The 18905-nt window shown below is 51.1% G+C and overlaps 1 protein-coding gene across 1 annotated transcript in view; it reads right to left on the bottom strand.

Moving 5' to 3' along the window:
- The window catches only part of POLE (DNA polymerase epsilon, catalytic subunit), a 34676-nt gene extending 16207 nt beyond the window's left edge, over nt 1-18469 (bottom strand). The window contains exons 1-24 of the mRNA XM_077187904.1: nt 18200-18469; nt 17635-17715; nt 17498-17542; nt 17270-17362; nt 16582-16736; nt 13419-13560; nt 13048-13128; nt 12692-12799; nt 12192-12302; nt 11840-11925; nt 11073-11192; nt 10191-10323; nt 9469-9582; nt 8497-8709; nt 7689-7796; nt 6907-7035; nt 5993-6095; nt 5771-5917; nt 5076-5221; nt 4149-4297; nt 3697-3789; nt 2886-3030; nt 2247-2404; nt 121-316 (exon numbers count right to left, since the gene is read on the bottom strand). Coding sequence (XP_077044019.1) covers nt 121-316; nt 2247-2404; nt 2886-3030; nt 3697-3789; nt 4149-4297; nt 5076-5221; nt 5771-5917; nt 5993-6095; nt 6907-7035; nt 7689-7796; nt 8497-8709; nt 9469-9582; nt 10191-10323; nt 11073-11192; nt 11840-11925; nt 12192-12302; nt 12692-12799; nt 13048-13128; nt 13419-13560; nt 16582-16736; nt 17270-17362; nt 17498-17542; nt 17635-17715; nt 18200-18430 — 3087 coding nt within the window. The 5' untranslated portion in view covers nt 18431-18469. The remainder of the gene's footprint in view (nt 1-120; nt 317-2246; nt 2405-2885; nt 3031-3696; nt 3790-4148; nt 4298-5075; nt 5222-5770; nt 5918-5992; nt 6096-6906; nt 7036-7688; nt 7797-8496; nt 8710-9468; nt 9583-10190; nt 10324-11072; nt 11193-11839; nt 11926-12191; nt 12303-12691; nt 12800-13047; nt 13129-13418; nt 13561-16581; nt 16737-17269; nt 17363-17497; nt 17543-17634; nt 17716-18199) is intronic.
- Nucleotides 18470-18905: the final 436 nt, after the last annotated feature.

The raw sequence follows: 18905 nt of genomic DNA, 5'->3' as shown, positions 1-18905 counted from the left end.
GTGGCACAGGAGACCACTGACTCTGTGCAAGCAAAGTCCACCCTCCCACAGTGCCGGACCAGCTCAGATGCTCCTTCCCAGGTTCCACCTTGGAGTGCAGACTTGCTGAGCTGTGCCTACCTTGCTGTAAAGCACATCCAGCCAGTAATCGGCCACCTTGGCCACGGAAGCATAGACCTCCTCCAGGGTGCTCCCTTTCAGAAAGGCTTCGAACACAGATGACTGGAATATCTTCACCAGCTGCAGTTCTCCCCGGCGTTTCACCTCAAACCCCTTCAGCTCAGCCAGGGACCCATCCTCGTTGAACACGGCATACCTAGGAGAGAGTGTGAATAAACCTGGCCTACACCAAGGGACACATCCCTCAGGGTGCCACCGGTGTCCCTCCTGCCAGGGTGCTTCTCCCCATGCCTTTGTGCCACTATCCAGCATGTTCAAATGAGCCACAGCTGCACCTGGATAATCTCAAGTATCTACAGCTTCTCTAGCAACCATTTTACCTTGGTCTAGAAAAGGACCTCAGCTCTTGACCCAGATCATCCACACTGATTCATCGAACCACAGGGGAAGTGATCTTTAAGATAATCCAATCCCATGCTCCTGCCATGGGCAGGACACCTTCCACTAGGCCAGGTGGTTCCAAGCCCTGTCCAGGCTGGCCTGGAACACTGTGGAGCTGCCAAAGCTTCTCTGGGCATCCTGTGCCAGTGTTGCACCACCCTCACAGAGAAGAATACCTTCCCAATATCTCATCTAACCCTGCTCTCTGGCAGTGGGAAGCCATTCCCCCTTGTCCTTTCCCTCTCAGCCCTCGTCCAGAGTCCCCCTGCAGCTCTCTCGGAGCTCCTTTAGGCCCTGGGAAGGGCTCTGAGCGTTCCCTGCAGCTTTCCTCATGTAAACACCCACAGCTCTCCCAGCCTGGCTCCAGAGCAGAGGGGCTCCAGCCCTTGGAGCATCTCCACGGCCTCCTCTGGACTCAATCCAGCAGCTCCATGATTTCTTGTGCTGAGCACGCCAAACCTTGATGCAGCACGGAGGGTCTGTGCTGCAGGTCCAGGGAAGGAGATGAGAGCCCAAGAGGGGAAATGAAGATATTAGGAAGAGATTTAGAAAGCAGGAAACTGGCAACTCCAATGCTGGCAGAGAGGTTAAGAGAAAACTGGATGCAGCCATGACACACTTAAGGGAACATTCCTCCCTCTTGCCTTTTCTTTTCTTGCATTGTTTTGCCTTTTACAGCCCTGAAAATTATCTGTATGTCTCAAAAAAAACCCCCAAATCACCATTGTGGGAATAACCAGTGAGAAGAGGGGATGCTCAAACCTGCTTGGCCAGCCCTTCTCCCACCTACCCACATTCCCAACAGCACAACCTTTCCTTCCTCCACCGACCACCGTGCCTGCAGCCATCTCCAGGCTGCTGTGCTTGGAGAGTGACCAGGAAATAAATGCCCTTTCTTAGACACCTAAACTATAGGAATCCAGAGCTCCTGAGGGGAGTAGTACAAACACAGCCCACTCAGAGCTGAGCAACACTTTGACTCCTGCAGAAGGGTCTGAATCCTGGAGAGGGGCACTGGTAGGGAATGGTGTGTGCTGAACCTTGTCCTGTCAGGGATTAAGCACAAAAATGTTCAGAATTGTGAGGACAGAGAGTGCTGGGGACAGCAACTGCATGTTTTGGAGTCAGATCCAGGTCTGTGGGCTGCCACCCAAAATAATGGATGTTAGTGCTCTAGCTCACATTCTTGGTTAGGAGGTGGTCGTTGAGAAATCAGTGAAGTTTGGGTACAACTATACAACTATAATGTGACAGTAATGGCAGAACCAATCCTACTTACAGATGGAGAGAGAAGGGGAAATACATAGGAGAAGTGTTACTGGAAGTCAGTTAACACTTGAAAAATAGGAAGGCAGGAACTGCTAAGTTTAAACAGATTGGATTGAATAGAAGCAGTATTAGAAATCCTCAGAAGCAAAGTCAATGTTCTCCTGCACACCTCAGAGCCAAACAGGCAGATGCCACTAGGCTGGAGAAATGTAATTTTCCTGTTATCTGCTAAAATTTACTGCTGTAGTAGCTACGTTCAATGATCTGACATAAGGAACTTGTAATTTTAAGCTAGTGAGTCAAATGCTGCTGGCTCTGGAGGCAAGGACCAACATGCCCCACATGTACAAAGGCAACGAGATCTTTAGTCTTTCAACTCAGGGGAAGAGACAATATTTCAAGCTTTGAAATCTCACCTTTTCTTCAGCTTCTTGCCCTCCTCTTTGGAGGCTGGAAGGATCATAGCCAGGTATGGACCATCCACTTCAAAAAAGATGCTGTTCTCTGAGCGTGTGATGTAGGTGAGTGAGGCTGGATCCTGCAGCTCCTGGTACTGGTCATTTGTGAAGCCTTCCTGTGGCACAGCCCCAGGAGAACAGTTTCAATCTACAGCTATCAGGTCACACCAGGGGATGCCCCTGGGACACACCCTGCCCAAAGGGACACCTGAGCACCCCTCTGGGAGCTATAGCACAATTTAGGACTCAAAAGTCAAAGCACCTTTCCTGCCTGTTGAGAAGAAAAAGGCTTTGGACCCTAAAATGATATTTTCTTCTCTTATAGAGCCTGGAGTAAGCAGAGCATAGGTTTAGACCTTGTGCTGGACTCCCTAACAGCACAAGTAAGCATGCACCTACCCTGGCCTCTTACAGACCCCCCTCTCTGGGGAGGATATTGAGCCTCTTTCTCCACTCAGATGCTCTCCAGGGCCATCACCCCCAACATCTCACCCACTGCATAGGGAGTGGAGATGGAAGAGGGGTTCTCCCAACTCATCAGCTCTCCATCTCCTTTTCCCAGGCTGCAGAGCTGGCCTGGACAGGTGCCAGACTCACTTTCACCAGGATGTTCAGCATGGCACCTGGGTAAGAGATGGTTACTTTTGGCTTCTTGATATTGGTTGACTTGATGACAAAGTTCTCTGGGAAACTGTTGGGAAGGACACACCAAATCCCATCGGTATCCAGTTCTAGAGGTCTCCTAGGGAAGAAAGGAAGGAAGGAAGGAAGGCAGGCCACTGTCAGGAGCAGAGTGGATGGGAGGCAAGGATCAGTTCTGTGTCCCCTACTAAGCAGCAGCCTGTTCCATCCACTGTTCCTTTCTGCAAAGTGAATCCTCAAATACAACAGCAGTGTCAGGAATCTGAATGCTCATAGAATCAGAGAATCACAGATCACTTGAGGTTGGAAGGGACCTTAAAACTCATCACATTCCAACAACTCTGTGTCATGGGCAGGGACAACTTTCGCTAGACCAGGTTACTCCAAGCCCTGTCCAACCTGGCCTTGAAACACTTCCAGGGATGCAGGGGCAGCCACAGCTTCTCCAGGCAACTTGTGCAGAGAATTTCTTCCCAATATTCCATCTAACACTGCCCTCTGGCAATGGGAAGCCACTCCCTCTTGTTCCACCACTCCTGGCTGTTGCCCAAAATCTGTCTGCATCTTTCTTGGAATCTCTTTAAGCACTTAAAGGGGCTCTAAGGTCTTCCTGGAGCCTTCTCTTCACCAGGATGAAAACCCCCAGCTTTCTCAGCCCTTCTTCCTCACAGGAAATGTGTTCCATCTCTCTGAAAACTCGAGTGTTTAACAGGCTCCCACATCTGTCCTAGATGCAGATGGACCTTCTTCAGCTCAGCACACTTACCCAATCTGCTCGATCAGCTCTCTGGCCTGGGTGATGATATTTGCCCCTGTGAAGCAGACAATGCCAGCCATTTCCATGGAGTACCAGCGAGCTCTGTGAGCAGAGGAGTCAGAGTTAAAACAATGACATACCCCCTCCAAAACCCAGCTATGGCAGGAGGATCTCTAGGGGAAGAAAGGCAAGAAACATAACACTGGGCATTGTTCTCCTATGAAATTCTATACTTATCATGCTCCAGAAAAGCTGAAAACCCACTTACTGACAAGATTTCCATCATTTAATGTCTGGTAAGAGTCTCCAGGATGAGAAGTAGTGGGTAGAAGCAAGAGAAGAGTGTTACAGGCAGGACCTACTCTCATCTTGGTGCTTCAGGAAGTGACTACCGCAGCAGGACAATCCTGGTTTCCAAGGGTCCTCTCTAGAGGATCCTGGATGGCTCAGGGGAGACTTACCCTTTCCGCATGACATATCCATAGAAGGAGTTGAGGATGCACTTGTGGGCCAGCTGAAGGGAGTCATAGAGAATCTCCATGTTCTTGCAGCGTTTCACTTCAGAGGCATCTCCGGTCTCCACTGCTGCAGACAGCTTCTTCTTCCACACCTGCATGCCAAGGGCAGAGTCAGGACAATTCCACATATCACTGCTGGCGGCACCCAACTGGTTTCCACTCAGTCCCAGCATAGCATTGCAGCTCTACAGGAATATCTTTGCCAAAGATCAGCATCATGAGTCAAACATCCCATTTTCTTTTGCAGCACAGGAGGGGTTGGCCAGAGGCACTTTGTCAGTTGTCAGAAGAGACTTGCAGCTCCCATCATTGATCGGAATTCAAGCAGCACCAGCTGTGCTGCACCATATGTGTGCAGGGAAGAACTCAATACACTGCCTGATGCAATCCATCACGCCCAGCTAACAACAGAACCACCAGTGTTAGGAAAAGCCTCTCTGTCAGGCCTGGGAGTCATGGCAAAAGAGGCAACAGGGAGGAACTGCAAAGCAACAGGCTCTTTAATTAACTCTGCCAGACACAGAGCCCCTGGGCCTCCTAGAATAGTTTGGGGTGGAAGGCACCTTAACGCTCATCTCATCCCACTCCCTGCCTTGGGCAGGAATACCTTTTTACTAGACTAGGTTGCTTTAAGTCCCATCTAACCCAACTGGCTTCGGACACTTGGAGGGATGGGCCAGCCACAGCTTCTCTGGTCAACCTGTGCCAGCACCTTATCTCCCTCACAGGGAAGATTTTCTTCCCAATAATCAATACAACCTTGCCCTCTATCAGTGGGAAGCCAACAGAGTAATCCTTTAAAGTTTTCAGCAAGGCACAAGAGGTCCCCAGGCTTGGCAAGACAATTTGACCAGCATCCAAGCCTGGTACCTTGTGCAGCCCCTTGAACTCATATCGGCGGTCCCGGAATGCTCGCACCGTGTCCACGTAGAAAGAGTTTTCTCGTTGGCAGATGGTGGTGACTCGCTCCTCCACCTTGGTGACATGGATCTTCTTGTACGCCTTGCGGCAGTAATCTGGTCAAGGGAGGAGGCAGAGGGAGGTTGTCAGGGATGGCTGCCCTGTTACAGAGGGATGAACAGAGTAGGGATAGGGGGACAGTCCTACTGCAAAGAGAGAGGAAGATCCCAGTATGGAAAGATGCAGCACCTCTTTATGGAGGTGGAGGGCTAGGGGTTAAACAAACTAATCATATGGCCCAGCTACAAACCCAGGCTCTGCCCCCAGCCAGTTGGGTGGTTCTGCTGGACAGCTTCCCTCCAGGTGATAGGATAATGTGATGTTTCTCTTTCATTAACTGGCTTTATTTAGCAGCCTGACAAAAAAATGGAGCCATTCATATTTCAGCTAAAATCCATGGCTCTCCAAGAGAAAGGGGTACCACTGACAGAGGTATCAGTGCCTGGCTCCTTGTAGGAAGCACGCATGAGTCTGTTGGGATCCTGGAGATGTTCTGAGACCAGCCTGACCTCACCCCACAGCCCTAGGAGGGGTCACTACTGCTGAATACCGCTCGTGGTCCACGTTGTAAAACACTGCCAGGATCATGACCTTGATTTTTTTACCTGCTAGGCGCTTTTTCTCATATTTGGCTTGTTCTTCCTGGGAAAGCTCATGGAAGGCACGGGGTGGTCCATCAGGGAACAAGGGAGGGAACTTCTCCGACTCCAGCTGCTGCTGGATGCGGTGGTACTCACTGCGGCTGGCAGGCACTGCAGAGAAGGGCAGTGATCAGTCTCTCAGAGGAGAAGCAGGAATTTGGCTCCATCTCTGTGGGCTGTACTTACTGAACTCTCCTCTCCATTGCCACGTCATCCGGCGCTGACAGTTGGCACCTGGCTTGTTGAAGTCACAGGCAGCACATGTGGCCTCATCCACCATGGCAGAGGGCTGGATGCAGTAACAGACACACAGGTGTTAGAGGGGACAGGTCTCCAAATGACAACTCATGCCAGAACAGGTGCTGAGTGGCAGGAGAGCACAGGTGTGAACATCAGAGATAGTACTCAGTGAGATCCCCTTTCCAGAGCCTTTCAGGAGCACAAGCTCCTCAAAACAACAGCTAGGTTTCTGGGAAGAGTTCTAGCTAAAGCTGCAGCTGAGTCTCTGAAGACCTAGCCATCCATAGAAGGACAACAGAGCTAGGAAAGGGGGTGAGCACAAGTCTGGTGAGGAGCAGCTGAGGAAGCTGAGGGCTCAGCCTGGAGAAAAGTAGGCTCAGAGAGGATATTCTTGCTCCTACAACTCCCTGACAGGAGGGTGGAGCCAGGTGGGCATCAGGCTCTGCTCCCAGGGAACAAGTGAGGAAACAGCCTTAAGTTGTGCCAGAAGATGGTTAGGCTGGATATTAGGGAAAAATCCTTCACTAAAAGGGTGATCAGACAGGCACAGGCTGCTCAGAGTGGCATTCTCCTGAAAGTATTTAAAAGCCATGTGAATGTGCCACTTGGGGACACGGGTTAGTGGTGACTTTGGCAATGCTGGCAGAGTGGTTGGACTCAATGGTCTTAGAGGGCTTTTCCAACCAAAATAATTCTGTGATTCTACAATTCCATGGCAGCTTGACCAAATTTCATGCCCAGCCTCATCTGCTTCCCCTACCCTGTGCAGAAAGTTCAGCCCTTGCTTTTAAGGGGATCCAGAGGCACCATCAAGGTCATCTGGAAGTCAGATTAGGAGAGACAAGACTGATGTTACCCACCTGCAACCTGTTGGTCAGAATGATGTTGGGGTACATGGCCCCCACATCCAGATGATAGATAAGAGGACACTCAATTCTGTTGGGAACATCCTTCAGGGAATTCAGCTTGGCCTTGATTTCATCACAAACCTGTGGTGAGATAAAGAGAAGTGAAACTAGGGCAGGAAGGAGTTAATGAATCAAATACTTTTTGAATTTGGTTCTTCACAGGCTCACTCGCCACAGGCTCTGGGGATGGATCTAAAGGAGCAGAGCAGGGTCTCCTCGACACTGCTTTAGGTTTTGATTTCGATGTCCAGAATAAGCTATTCCATAGGGATACCTGGGAAGTGGAAGCAGCTTCTTCCTAAATATGACTTGATCGAGGACTTTTTCAGTGCAAATGGGTTAATGGAGACAACAGCAAAGACCAGAGGTCCCCAGTCTAGTGCTGCACTCCAAGAAACTCCAGACTTGGATTTGGAGAGAGGCAACCTGCACTTTTGTAGTGGGGAACAAGAGCAACAAGAGCATTTGGGATATCTGAGGGGGTCTGCCTTCTCCCTAAATTTCTTCCCAGCTCTCTCAGAGCTTTGGTCCTGGTTGAACCCATGAAGGGAAAAGCAGGAGTTGCATTCTTCAGATGGGGCAGAGACCCTGATCTCCAGGCTGGGCTGCAGGACTCAGCCTGTAGATGGGCTTCTTAGGTCTTTCTTTGTAGAACATAAACCAAACCCAAACAAGCATTTTAGAGCTGCAGTCCCAGTTTCCTGCCCAACTCAGCCATGCTGCAGGTGCTGTACCTCCTGGAAGTTAGTGACCTGATCCAAAGGAAGACCCTCCTCTTCCTCAATGGCGTGCTGCAAGGTCTTCTCCACATGCTGCACCAGGAAGTCGAAGGCAGCAGGATTCTACAGGGACATGGAGATGGCAGTGAGGCCGTAGGCAGCTGTCCCTGGCTGCAGGCCGGCAGCTTCTGCCCCATATCCCTGTCCCTGCTTTGCTTGGGGACCTCTAAGCTGTAAGGGACATGTTGAGGCACTGGGGGAGTTGATGAAGGTAGCAGAAACAGGTAAAAAGCCCTCAGGAAGGGTTCAAAAGCAGCTCAGTTTGAGAGAGGACAGGACCCCAAGTGACAGAGGCCTAACTTCCAAGAAACGCTGGCTGAAAAACAAACCCAAAACCCTACTTCACTACCATCCTCTGCTGTCAACAAGCTCTGGATTGCTTGCTTTCCCACTGAAGCACAGATGGCCACTTAGAGATCTCCTCCTACTCCATCCCAGCCCAGCTTCAGGTAGCAAGTGTCTCCTGGAGGTTGCCAAGCATTGGAATGGCCTGTTAAGGTCAGTGGCGAAATCACTATCCCTGAAAGTGTTCAGAAGACATGCAGATGTGGCACTTGGGGACAGTGGTGGCCTTGGGGATGTTGGGTTAACAGTTGGACTTGGCAGCATTAAAGGGCTTTTCCAACCGTACTGATTTCTGTGATTCTAGATGCTGCCCTAGAAGACCAGCAGGGATACACTGGAGATGCCAACAACAGTGGAAATGCTATCCCTCCCTACCACGCTACTCCATGAGGACAGGGGCTGGCTGCTGGCCCATTACCATTTTGAAGCGGCAGGGAATGTCACTGCGGAAGACCCCAGATTCCAGTGCTTCCACATGGCCTCCCACATAGGTCTCTGAGTCCAACACATGTCCATCTTCTGTAAGCTTGTTGAATTCCTGCTCTTGCTTGTTGGGGAAGATGATGTTGGCATGATATGCCTGAACCATCAGCAGTGCCTCGCATAGTGTCCCAGATCCTTTTCTTAACACCTGCACATGAGAAACCAAATCTGGATTCAAATGCAAAAATAGTAGATTTAAATATCAGGAGGAACTCCTTCCCTGTGAGTGTGGTGAGGCACTGGACTGGCACAGGTTTCCCAGAGAAGCTGTGGCTGCCCCATGCCTGGAAGTGTCCAAGGCCAGGCTGGACAGGGTTTGGAGCAATCTGGCCTAGTGGAAGGTGTCCCTGCCCTTGACAGGAGGATGGATGAGATTATCTTTAAGATCCCTTCCAACCCAAACCAGTCTGTGATTCTATAGAAGTGCTGTCCCAGCACTGGCAAGATTGGACTGTCACACAACAAGTTGGACAGCTTCAGCTGGTGACACATCTACAGCACCACTCCACCAAGTGCCTTTGTCAGCTCAACCAGGTGGGAACAGACTGACATCTTCTACATGCTTGACAGCTTCCTTCATCATCCTCCCTACAGCTGACAACAGCCAAGTTGAACAAGTTCACTGACAAGTGAACTTGGCTGAGCATGGAGCATCAGCCATACTTTCTAGCTTTCTAGCTCCAGCCCTGCACTGCCAAATGTCAGGTGTCTTCTTATAGGAACCTGTCTCCCAACACCCTACAGCTGTAGGAGAAAGGAGCAGCCTCTAAATCCACCCTCCCTTCCTCCCTGCCACACATGCAGAGTATCTAGGCAGTGGGAATCAGATCTGTGGCCAGAGCATCCCTGCAGAGTGGGAATCATGGTACTTCACCCAGAAAAGAGATAATTTTGGGAAAGCACTCACCTCATCAGGCTCCATGGGAATGATGGTACACAAGGCAAAAATGAAGGGATGCACGTACTTCATATACATGTAGTAAGTAGCAACGGCATCGGACACTGAGTAGGTGGCCAGGGTCTGTCAAGGAACAAGAGAAGAAAATGAATCCCAATCCCATGTGAGAGTGGTTCAATGACAATGATCTTTCATTGCTTCCTGCTGGACATTCTCCTATTAGCAAGAAGGAAAAGGCGTATTTCTCCATAGCCTAGGTTGTAAAGAATAATGTGTTTGCTTCTGAGGCCATCCTGCTTTAGCTCTAATCAAACAGTAACATGTCAGCTCTAATTTAGAAGGAAGAAGGAAGATGAACTGAAGGCACAGAATCCACCCAGTTTGGGTCTCAGGAAACTGCTACAGGGCTCAGCAGAACCTCCTGCCTATGACACCTGGAGCACTAACCCTCTCCTATTCCTCCAGCAGGTCTCAGTTCTTCATGGTGTTTCTGATTTCACTAGTGCTTTTCACCCCACGCTAATGTAAATAAATACAGAGAATGCACAGTGCAATGCCAAGGCCAGAATCACTTCAGGGGAATCCTGTTCCTTCTCCCTGTGAGCTCTAAGGCATGGGAAATCTGGGGAGACCGATTCAGTTAATTTCTCAAAATCCACTTTAACTTATAGACTCAGTCATAATGCAGCTGCTCAAGGCTTGTTTTCCCATAGAGCACAGGGAGAGAATACCTGAGGCTCCTCCATGGCCATCCGGCACATCTCCTCAGGGTCCAGCTCCACTGGATCGTAACCCAGTTTTGCTTTAGCTGCTGCTTTCAGGTTGTGACTTCCCACGGGGAGGTAACTGTCTCTCTTCACCCACCTGGACAGAATCAGGAAAATACCAGTTTGTGCAGAGAAACCAGGCCTGACCTTCAAAAATAGGGTCAAGATTGTGAAGGGGACCTCGACTACCATGTCTCTCACCAAGGACAGCCCAGCATCTAAGAAGAGTGGATGCAGTTGGACAAGGCTGTCCAACTTTAGCTAGCCCAACCAAAACAACCCCCACTGTCCATCTCCCCACCACTGCTCATAATTTCCACCTTCCAGCTCCCTCACTGGCTTTAAGATAAAAATTTCACCGCTGAAGACCCCACCTGCAAGAACTGCAAGAACATCCAGCTGTGCTCCAGAGCCCAGACTCTCCAGGGGGGAAAACCAACATAAAACCCTACAGTTCTGTCTCTCCCATGTGTCCTTTCCTCTTCTCTCTATGTCAGGAGCCTGGTAGGTGAGGCTATAGTCCCTTTCCCTGCTCCAATGGCCAAACCTTAACCCACTTCCCTCTCCCTTTTTCTCTCCTCCCAAATCATCAATCAAACACCCAAGGCTACAGGGCAAGAGCAGTCTAGGAACCCTTCGGGGGAAGACTTGGCAGCTCCTTTGGAATGCAGCACACCAAGGGAAAGAAGACAACACAGGAATGCATTATTACACAGCTAAAGAAGGTGACACCCAAAGCTTCCAACAGACAGAACATGAGAACAGTATTCAAATACAACCATTGGTATTTTATCTGAACTGAAGAGAAAAAGACACAGCTATGTGTAGAGGGGCCACATTCAGTACCTCAGACAGTCCATGTGGATGCACTGGGATGCTTTGTACTCTCCCTGGCTGTCCTTCTGAAACCCAATTTCCTGATACATATTAATTCCATGAGCTGCTGCTCTTGCTTCCACAAAGGGCCTGAGGAAAGAGGCAGCATGAAAAGAAGGAGCAGAACAGCCATTTTCCTGCATGTCTAACAATGGTTCCATAATCACTTTGTTACAAACTACCAAATTATTTTTCCTTGTGATTTATCTGTTTATAGACTTCCAGGCAGGACTTGAAACAAACTGGTCTAGTGGAAGGTGTGCCTGGTCATGGCAGTGAGGTTGGAACAAGATGATTTTTAAAGTCTCTTCCAACCCAAACCATTTTGTGGTTCAAGAGGCAAACATCCTTGCTTGTATCCTGCATCTGAAGGCAGAGGTCTGTAGTCCCTCTCCTCCTGCTTCTCCAGGCTCATCTTTATACTTCTTCCAATATCCTCCAGGTCTCTTTTGACCCACTTTCTGCTCTCCCATGACTGAATTCATCCATATGCTGACATTCCCACATTGCCAAGGGTTTAAAAGTAGCTCAGGCAAGTAGATGGGACTCTTCAGAAAGTCCTACTGCCAAGCCAATGATGACAGGATTTGGGGAGGTGCAGCACATGGCTGCCCCACATCTGGCCACATGACCTCCCCACACTGTCTGAGCTATGGAAGAATGTTGAGGATGGAACCCGACCTTGCCCTCTAGCTCAGGTGACACCTTGCCAGTTTAGTCATCATCCCTGATCTTACCAGTCAAAGAAGTCTCCGTTGTATGTGACAATGATGGTGGGTTTGGTCTCCTGGACGTGTTCAAACCATCTCCGGATTAAATGAGCCTGGGATGAAACAGAAAAGATGTGTAATTTGAGGAACTTCATCTCCTCTACAGGGAGGTGGTGGATACCACAGTTTGTTCCACACTTCCTCTTTCCTCTGCACCTAGCCCAAAACTGATCTCTCACCCTTATTCCCACGAAACAAAAGCACAAACAGCCCTGCTCGACTTACTGGGTTCCTCAGGGAGGCAATCAGCCAGAAAATGAGCTCTCTGGCCAAGAAAAGCTCCAGGCAAGTAAAACTCTGCAGAACAGAACTGACTTACCTCATCTGGTTCGTTAAAGACACAAAATGGACCCTCATACTCTGGCTTGGGAGTAAACTCAAAGTCTTCAATGTTCTCTGAGACAATCTCCCTGTTTGTGATCAGGTAGCCCTGAGGAGGTGACAAGGAGGCAGTTAGGAGGACTGAAGTCACAGACAACTCAAAAATGCTGCCCAAAAAATGGGATGCTTTTCTTGAAAGCCAGAGCTTCTGTCAAGGGGGAACAACATTTTGGAAGTCATCCACTGAAGCATCATTGACCATCAGAAAAGGAGGCCATGGAGAGACAACACAGGACACCAGTGTTCTCTGTCCTGCAGAGACCCTGACCTGGGCTGGGTTCCATGAAATGTCACCCAGACATTAATGCCATTCCCACAGGCACACATCATGCAGCTGGCAGCATCGCAAGCCTGGAGACAGCAGGATTAGAAGGTAATGCTGGGCCGCTTCCTGGCTTTGCCGCCCAAGCCTGAAGGAAACCATCCTAGTATTCTTACCTGCCCATCAATCATGTAGGAGATCATCATGATCTGGTCTGTGTCTGCATCAGGAAACTTCAAAGGGAGTTTGGTTGTTTCAATATCAAAGGCAAGAACAACAGGATCCTGGGTAGGACCAAATCCATGAAAAAGTATTTCAGAGCTGACTGAAAGGGTGTTTCCCATAAAACCCAGTGGTGGTACAGTAAGTGAACCAGAACATCCCTGTTAATCGTTTTAGTGCTTTATCAACCCAAAAATCACTACCCAAGCCCAGTGTTTCCCCTGCCACCATGGTTTTACACTGGCAGCACATCAGACACCAGTCCATTGGGGCAGAACATCTGCACAAAGAACACCTGCCCAGTACTCACCGGCCTCTCCACAAGGTCATCTCGGCGGGTGATTTCGGGTGGGTAGGTGTTGCCCCGATATCGCACGTTGTACCAGTGAGCCTGTGGAGAGATGAGGGTGGGTAGTGCCTTATGGCAGGGCCACATCCCCATGTCACTCCATCCAGCTGCTGGGGATGGAACTGTGGCAATCACAGGCAGCCCAGAAGAAAAGTTTGAACTATTGCCACATATTAATCAGGTAGCTTTTCTGTGTGCCATTAAATATGAAGCCCAGCAGAACAGAACTGAGCTCTAGACATGAACTCATTGTCATCAATACTTTTGTAAAGGTGTTGGAGAGAAAAAACTTTTCTGTGCTTCAGGAGTGTGACTGGGAAAGCAAAGCTCACCACATGGATCTTCAGATCAATGGAAAGGCGAACGTGGTAAGGCACATCATACTCCCGCATATCCACGATGTTGTCCATCTGGTTGGAAATTTTTTTTGAGGCTCCTTCGTCATCTGTGCTTAGACTGCCCCCACTCAGTGCACTGCAAGAGCAGAGGGGAGCAGCTGCCTTATCCATGTGTCACACAGAAGCACTGGGTTGGAAGAGACCTTTAAGATCGAGTCAAACCCAGCCCTAACACTTCAACTAAACCCTGGCACTGAGTGTCACATCCAATCTTTTTTTAAACACATGCAGAGATGGTGACTCCACCACCTCCCTGGGCAGATGATTATAGTACTTTATCACGCTTCCAGTAAAAAACCTTTTCCTAACATCCAACCTGTATTTCCCTTGAGACTGTGTCCTCTCGTTCTGTCAGTTGTTGCCTGGGGAAAGAGACCAACCTCCACCTGACTACAGCCACCTTTCAGGAAGCTGTAGAGAGTGATAAGGTCACCTGAGTCTCCTCTCCTCCAGGCTAAACAATCCCAGCTCCCTCAGTCGTTCCTCACAGGGTTTGTGTTCCAAGCCCCTCTCCAGCCTCGTTGCCTCCTCTGGACGTGCTCCAGCATCTCCATGTCCTTCCCAAACTGAGGGCCCAGAACTGGGCACAGCACTCAAGGTGCAGCCTCATCAGTGCCGAGTGCAGGGGAAGAATGACCTCCCTAGTTCTGCTGGCCACACTATTCCTGACACAGGCCAGGAGCTATTGGCCTTCTTGGCACCCAGGGCACACTGCTGGCTCACGTTCAGCCGGCTGTCAACCAGCACCCCCAGGTCCCTTTCTGCCTGGGCCCTGTCCAGACGCTCTGTGCCCAGCCTAGAATGCTGCGGGGGGTTATTGTGGCCAAAATGCAGGACTGGGCACTTGGACTTATTAAACTTCATCTTATTGGACTCTGCCCATCCCTCCAACCATTCCAGGTCTCCCTGCAGAGCCCTCCTACCTTCCAAGAGATGGACACACGCTCCCAGCTTAGTGTCATCTGCAGATTTACTAATGAAAGACTCAAACCCCTCATCCATGTGGTCAATAAAAAGATTGAACAGAGCTGGCCCCAGCACAGAGCCCTGAGGGACACCACTGGTGCCTGGCTGCCAGCTGGATGCAGCACCACTCACCACCACTCTCTGGCCTGGCCATCCAGCCAGTTCTGAAGCCAGCACAGAGTGCTCCTGTCCCAGCCCTGGGCTGCAGCTTTTCCAGGACTGTGCTGTGGGAGACAGTGCCAAAGGCCTTGCTGGAGTCCAAATAGACACATCCACAGCCTTTCCCTCATCCACCAGGGGGGTCACCTGGTCATAAAAGGAGACCAGGTTGGTCAAACACGACCCAACCCTCCTAAACCGCTGCTGGCTGGGTCTGATAGCCTGGCCATCCTGGAAGTGCTGGGTGATGACACTCAGTCTAAACTGTTCCATTACCTTACCAGGTACCAAGGTTAGACTGACTGGCCTAGAATCACCAGGATCCTCCTTCCCACCCTTGTTGTGAATGGGCGTCACATTGGGCAGCTTCCAGTCATCTGGAACCTCACCAGGGAGCCAGGACTGCAGGTAAATGATGGAGAGCAGATTGGCAAACTCATCTGCCAGCTTCTCATCACCCTGGGGTGGATCCCATCTGGGCCCATAGATTTATGAACATCCAAGCGGCTCAGCAGTTCTCCGACAGCCTCCTCCTGGATAACAGGGGGATCATTCTGCTCCCTGACACCCTCTACCAGGCCAGAGGACAGCTGTCCTGAGGACAAGCCATCTTCTCACCAAAGACTGAGGCAAAGAAGGCTTTAAAGACCTTTGCCTTCTCCCCATCGGCAGTCACTAAATTCCCTCCTGCATCTAATAGAGAACCAAGGTTGGTCTTACCCTTCTTTTCGCCATTAAGATATTTGTAAAAACATTTTTTATTATCCTTCATAAAAGTTGCCCAATTAAGTTATAACTGAGCTTTGGCCTCTCTAATTTTTTCCCACATGCCCTAGCAAGCCCCATAAATATTTTCTGAGATACCAGACACTCCTTCCACAGACGATACATGCTCTTTTTATTTCTAAGTTCTTTCAAAACCTCCTTGCCCATCCAGGCTGAACGTTTGCCTTGCCGACTCATCTTTCAGTGCACAGGGACAGTCTGTTCTGTGCCCTCAAGATCTCTATTTTGAGGCACACCCACCCCTCCTGGACTCCTCTTGCTTCCCAAGGAGCTCTTTGAAAAAGTCTCCTAAATAGGCCAAAGTCTGCACTCCAGAAGTCCACTGTGAAAATTTTATTGCTGTTCCTCCTTATTTCACCAAATATTGAGAACTCTATAATTTCATGATCACTGTGCCCCAAACGGCCTTCAACCACCACATCTCCCACCAGCTCATCTCTTCTTGTAAACAACAGATCTAGCATAGTCCCTCCCCTGGTGTCAGTCTACCAAGGACACCCACTGGCACTGGTGACACTGGCAGCAGGAGTCAGGGACAGGAGAGAAATAGAAAATGTTGGATTACTTCTGTCTTGGTCACAATTAGAAGTAAGGTTGCCCATTGCCTCTCTGTACCCTTTCACAGGGAACAGGCAAACTATATGACAGGCAACCAGAGATACCACTAAACCCCATCCCATCAGCTCTGGGGCCTCTTAATGTGCAGCACAGAGCTGGAAGAACCACCCCGAAGATGGGTGGTCGAAAAGCATAGCAGGAGTCACATCTAGGCAAGATAACAACTCTGAAGAGAGTTAGGAAATTCTCAAGAGGATCTAATTATTAAGTGTGTGGTGAGGCACTGGCACAAATTGCCCAGAGCAGCTGTGGCTGCCCCATGCCTGGAAGTGTCCAAGGCCAGGCTGGACAGGGTTTGGAGCAGTCTGGTCTAGTGGAAGGTGCCCCTGCCCTTGACAAGAGGGTGGATGAGATTATCTTTAAGATCCCTTGCAACCCAAATCAGTCTGTGATTCTGTAGAAGTGCTGTCCCAGCACTGGCAACCTGGTCTAGAGGAAGGTGTCCCTGCTCATTGCAGGTGGGTTGGACTAAACAGCCTTTAGAGGTCCCTTCCAACCCAAATTACTCCATAGTTCTATGAATTATTAACACGAGAGACTGACTGAATCCCCTGAGGGGAGATCCCACCTCGACAGCATGGTCGTGTAGACATCACTCGCCTGGTCCTGCTCCCTGTTTTTCCTCACGGCAGGAGAGATTTCCTTCCGCACCTTCAACAAGTCCTCCACCGTGTTGAAGGACAGTTTGATGTAGTTCCTCTTCAGGCCTACCAAGTGGTTTGGCTGCAAAGCAGCAAGAGAACGGCAGCTCAGGGATAGGTACCATGAGAGAAGGGTAGAAGGCCAACAAGACTGATGCAGGTGGAAGGATTGGCCAAAAAGGAGATGCTGATGGGTGGGACAGTAAAGCACTGAAGAGAGATTCTCGTGGGTGTGTCAAGAGCACAAGAGCAGCACAGCAAGAGCGCAGCCAGCCCTGCTGCTTGTGCAGCCACAAGTGGGATTTACCCAGGGAAAAAGAGGAAGAATGGGTTGAGCATGAGCAGCACCTCCCTCCTGCAGTATCCTCCTTCCTCCAACCACTTTAATTCTAGAAATTAATGTCCTGAACGCATTGTCTGAAATAACTGATATGTTCAAGGAGAGGAATGAAATTACTGCTAATAAGCAATTAGCCATAGTAAACACATTTCTGAGATGTCACAGCATCAGGAGATTTAAGTCAAGCATGCTGCTTTCTCTCCCTGCTCATCCCTTCCTACATCACTAGACCTGTGCAAGGTCCAAAAAAAAAAAAGCCACAGAGGGATACAGACCAAGTCCAAGTCCTCTTTGGGGACAGTCTCCAGCTTTGCAATCTTCCCTTGGAACTTCTTGGAGAGGAAGGAGGACACTTCCCGCTCACAGCCCTGTCAAGAGACCCTGGGGTTGAGCAGTGCATCTCTGTTGTTGGGAGGAGATCATCCCAAAGCAGGCTGCCCAGGTCTTGAGCTCCCCAGGATGCTGTCTCCTTTCCTGGGGAGCTCAGCCCTGCCCCTCCTCACCTTCTGGGTAGCAATGTAGAAGTAGGGCTTGTAGGGTAGGGCCACCTAGGAAGGAGCAGACAGACAATGGTGACAGGTTCTCTCCTGGGACACTGTATCCCTTTGGTCCCGTGTCCCCCCCCCCCCCGGGCACCCACCTTGAAGCGGCTCCCATCCTCCTGGATGAAGTAGTAGTCCACTGCGCTCACTGACTGCCGGTCCTCATCCAGCACCTCCGTCTGCCCATGAGCACCAAGACTCAACAAGGTCCCTCCATGAGACTACCCCGGGACCCCACCACGGGACTCTTTTCCCCCGGGGCTTACCGGAAGTCTCCGTGTGGGACTTCCCTCCCGGTAGTGCCAGGGAAACATGGGAGGCCCAGCAGGGACATTGGGTCTTCTCCCCCGAGTACGGCCGGGGTCTGTCTGTCGGAACCGCCTCCTTGGCCCTACCATGGGTCTCCCCAGGGGACTTCCTCCCGCGCTCCCTATCTGTGGTATCTCCGTGGGACACTCCCTCCCCACCCCGGCTGTATCGGGGGTCTCCCCAAAGGACCCCTGCCCCCAGGCCTACCGGCCATAACTCCGTGGGATTCCCATCCCTGGTACGGCTGGGGTGTCACTGTGGAAAACCCCTCCCCAGGCCCTATCGGGGGATTCCCCACGGAACATCCCGTGCCCCGTCTGTTGCCTGCTAGCCTCCCGCCGCTCCGGCCCGTACCGGGTGCATGTTGATGAGCCATCCTGTCCGCTCACCGGGCTCTGCGGGCCGCTCGAAGCCGAACAGCGCGTCCAGCCGGTCCGTGCGCTGTGCCCGCTCCAGGCGCTTGAGTGCCGACAGCGCGGAAGCATCGTCACGGCCGGACCCGGCGCCGTCCGCCAGGTCCCGGGGCCCGCCCGGCCGCCGCCCCCGCCGCGCCGGCTCGGTCTCGGCGCCGTCCCGCAGCCCCATCCCGGCCGGCCCGGGCCGCACCTCAGCGGCGCCGCGGGAGAAATTTCCCGCGCTGCGCCAGATTCTCGCGAGAGCGAACTCCCTTACCGCGCCCCGCAGCGAGAGCACCAATCAGACCGCGGCCCCACCTCCCCCGCGGGTGGATCCCACCAATGACAGGCGGAGCTCTCCCTCCTCGTCCCGCCCCCGGCGCCCGCCCTCCACCCCCCTGCGCCGCCGCGAGTCGGGCGGAGCGGCCTGGCCGGGGCCGCGGGGGGCCCCTGCCCGGCTGCTGCAGCCCCGGAGTCGGGTCCCGCCCAGAGCCAGGATGTGGCTGCTGCTTTCTCTGTTGTGGATTCAGGTAGCAGCGAAGCTAAGCACAGGTCCCAGAGTGAGTCCTAAGTGGTATCTAACAAAAGATTAACCACAAGTAATATTGTAACAAGATGTGCAGGTAAAACAAGCAGGATAGCAAAGAAAAGCAAGACAGTGGGGC

The sequence above is a fragment of the Agelaius phoeniceus genome, chromosome 18 (assembly GCF_051311805.1).
Source record: "Agelaius phoeniceus isolate bAgePho1 chromosome 18, bAgePho1.hap1, whole genome shotgun sequence".
NCBI lineage: Eukaryota > Metazoa > Chordata > Aves > Passeriformes > Icteridae > Agelaius > Agelaius phoeniceus.
Note: the sequence above shows the minus strand (reverse complement) of the source record. Positions and strands in the feature narration are given on the sequence as shown.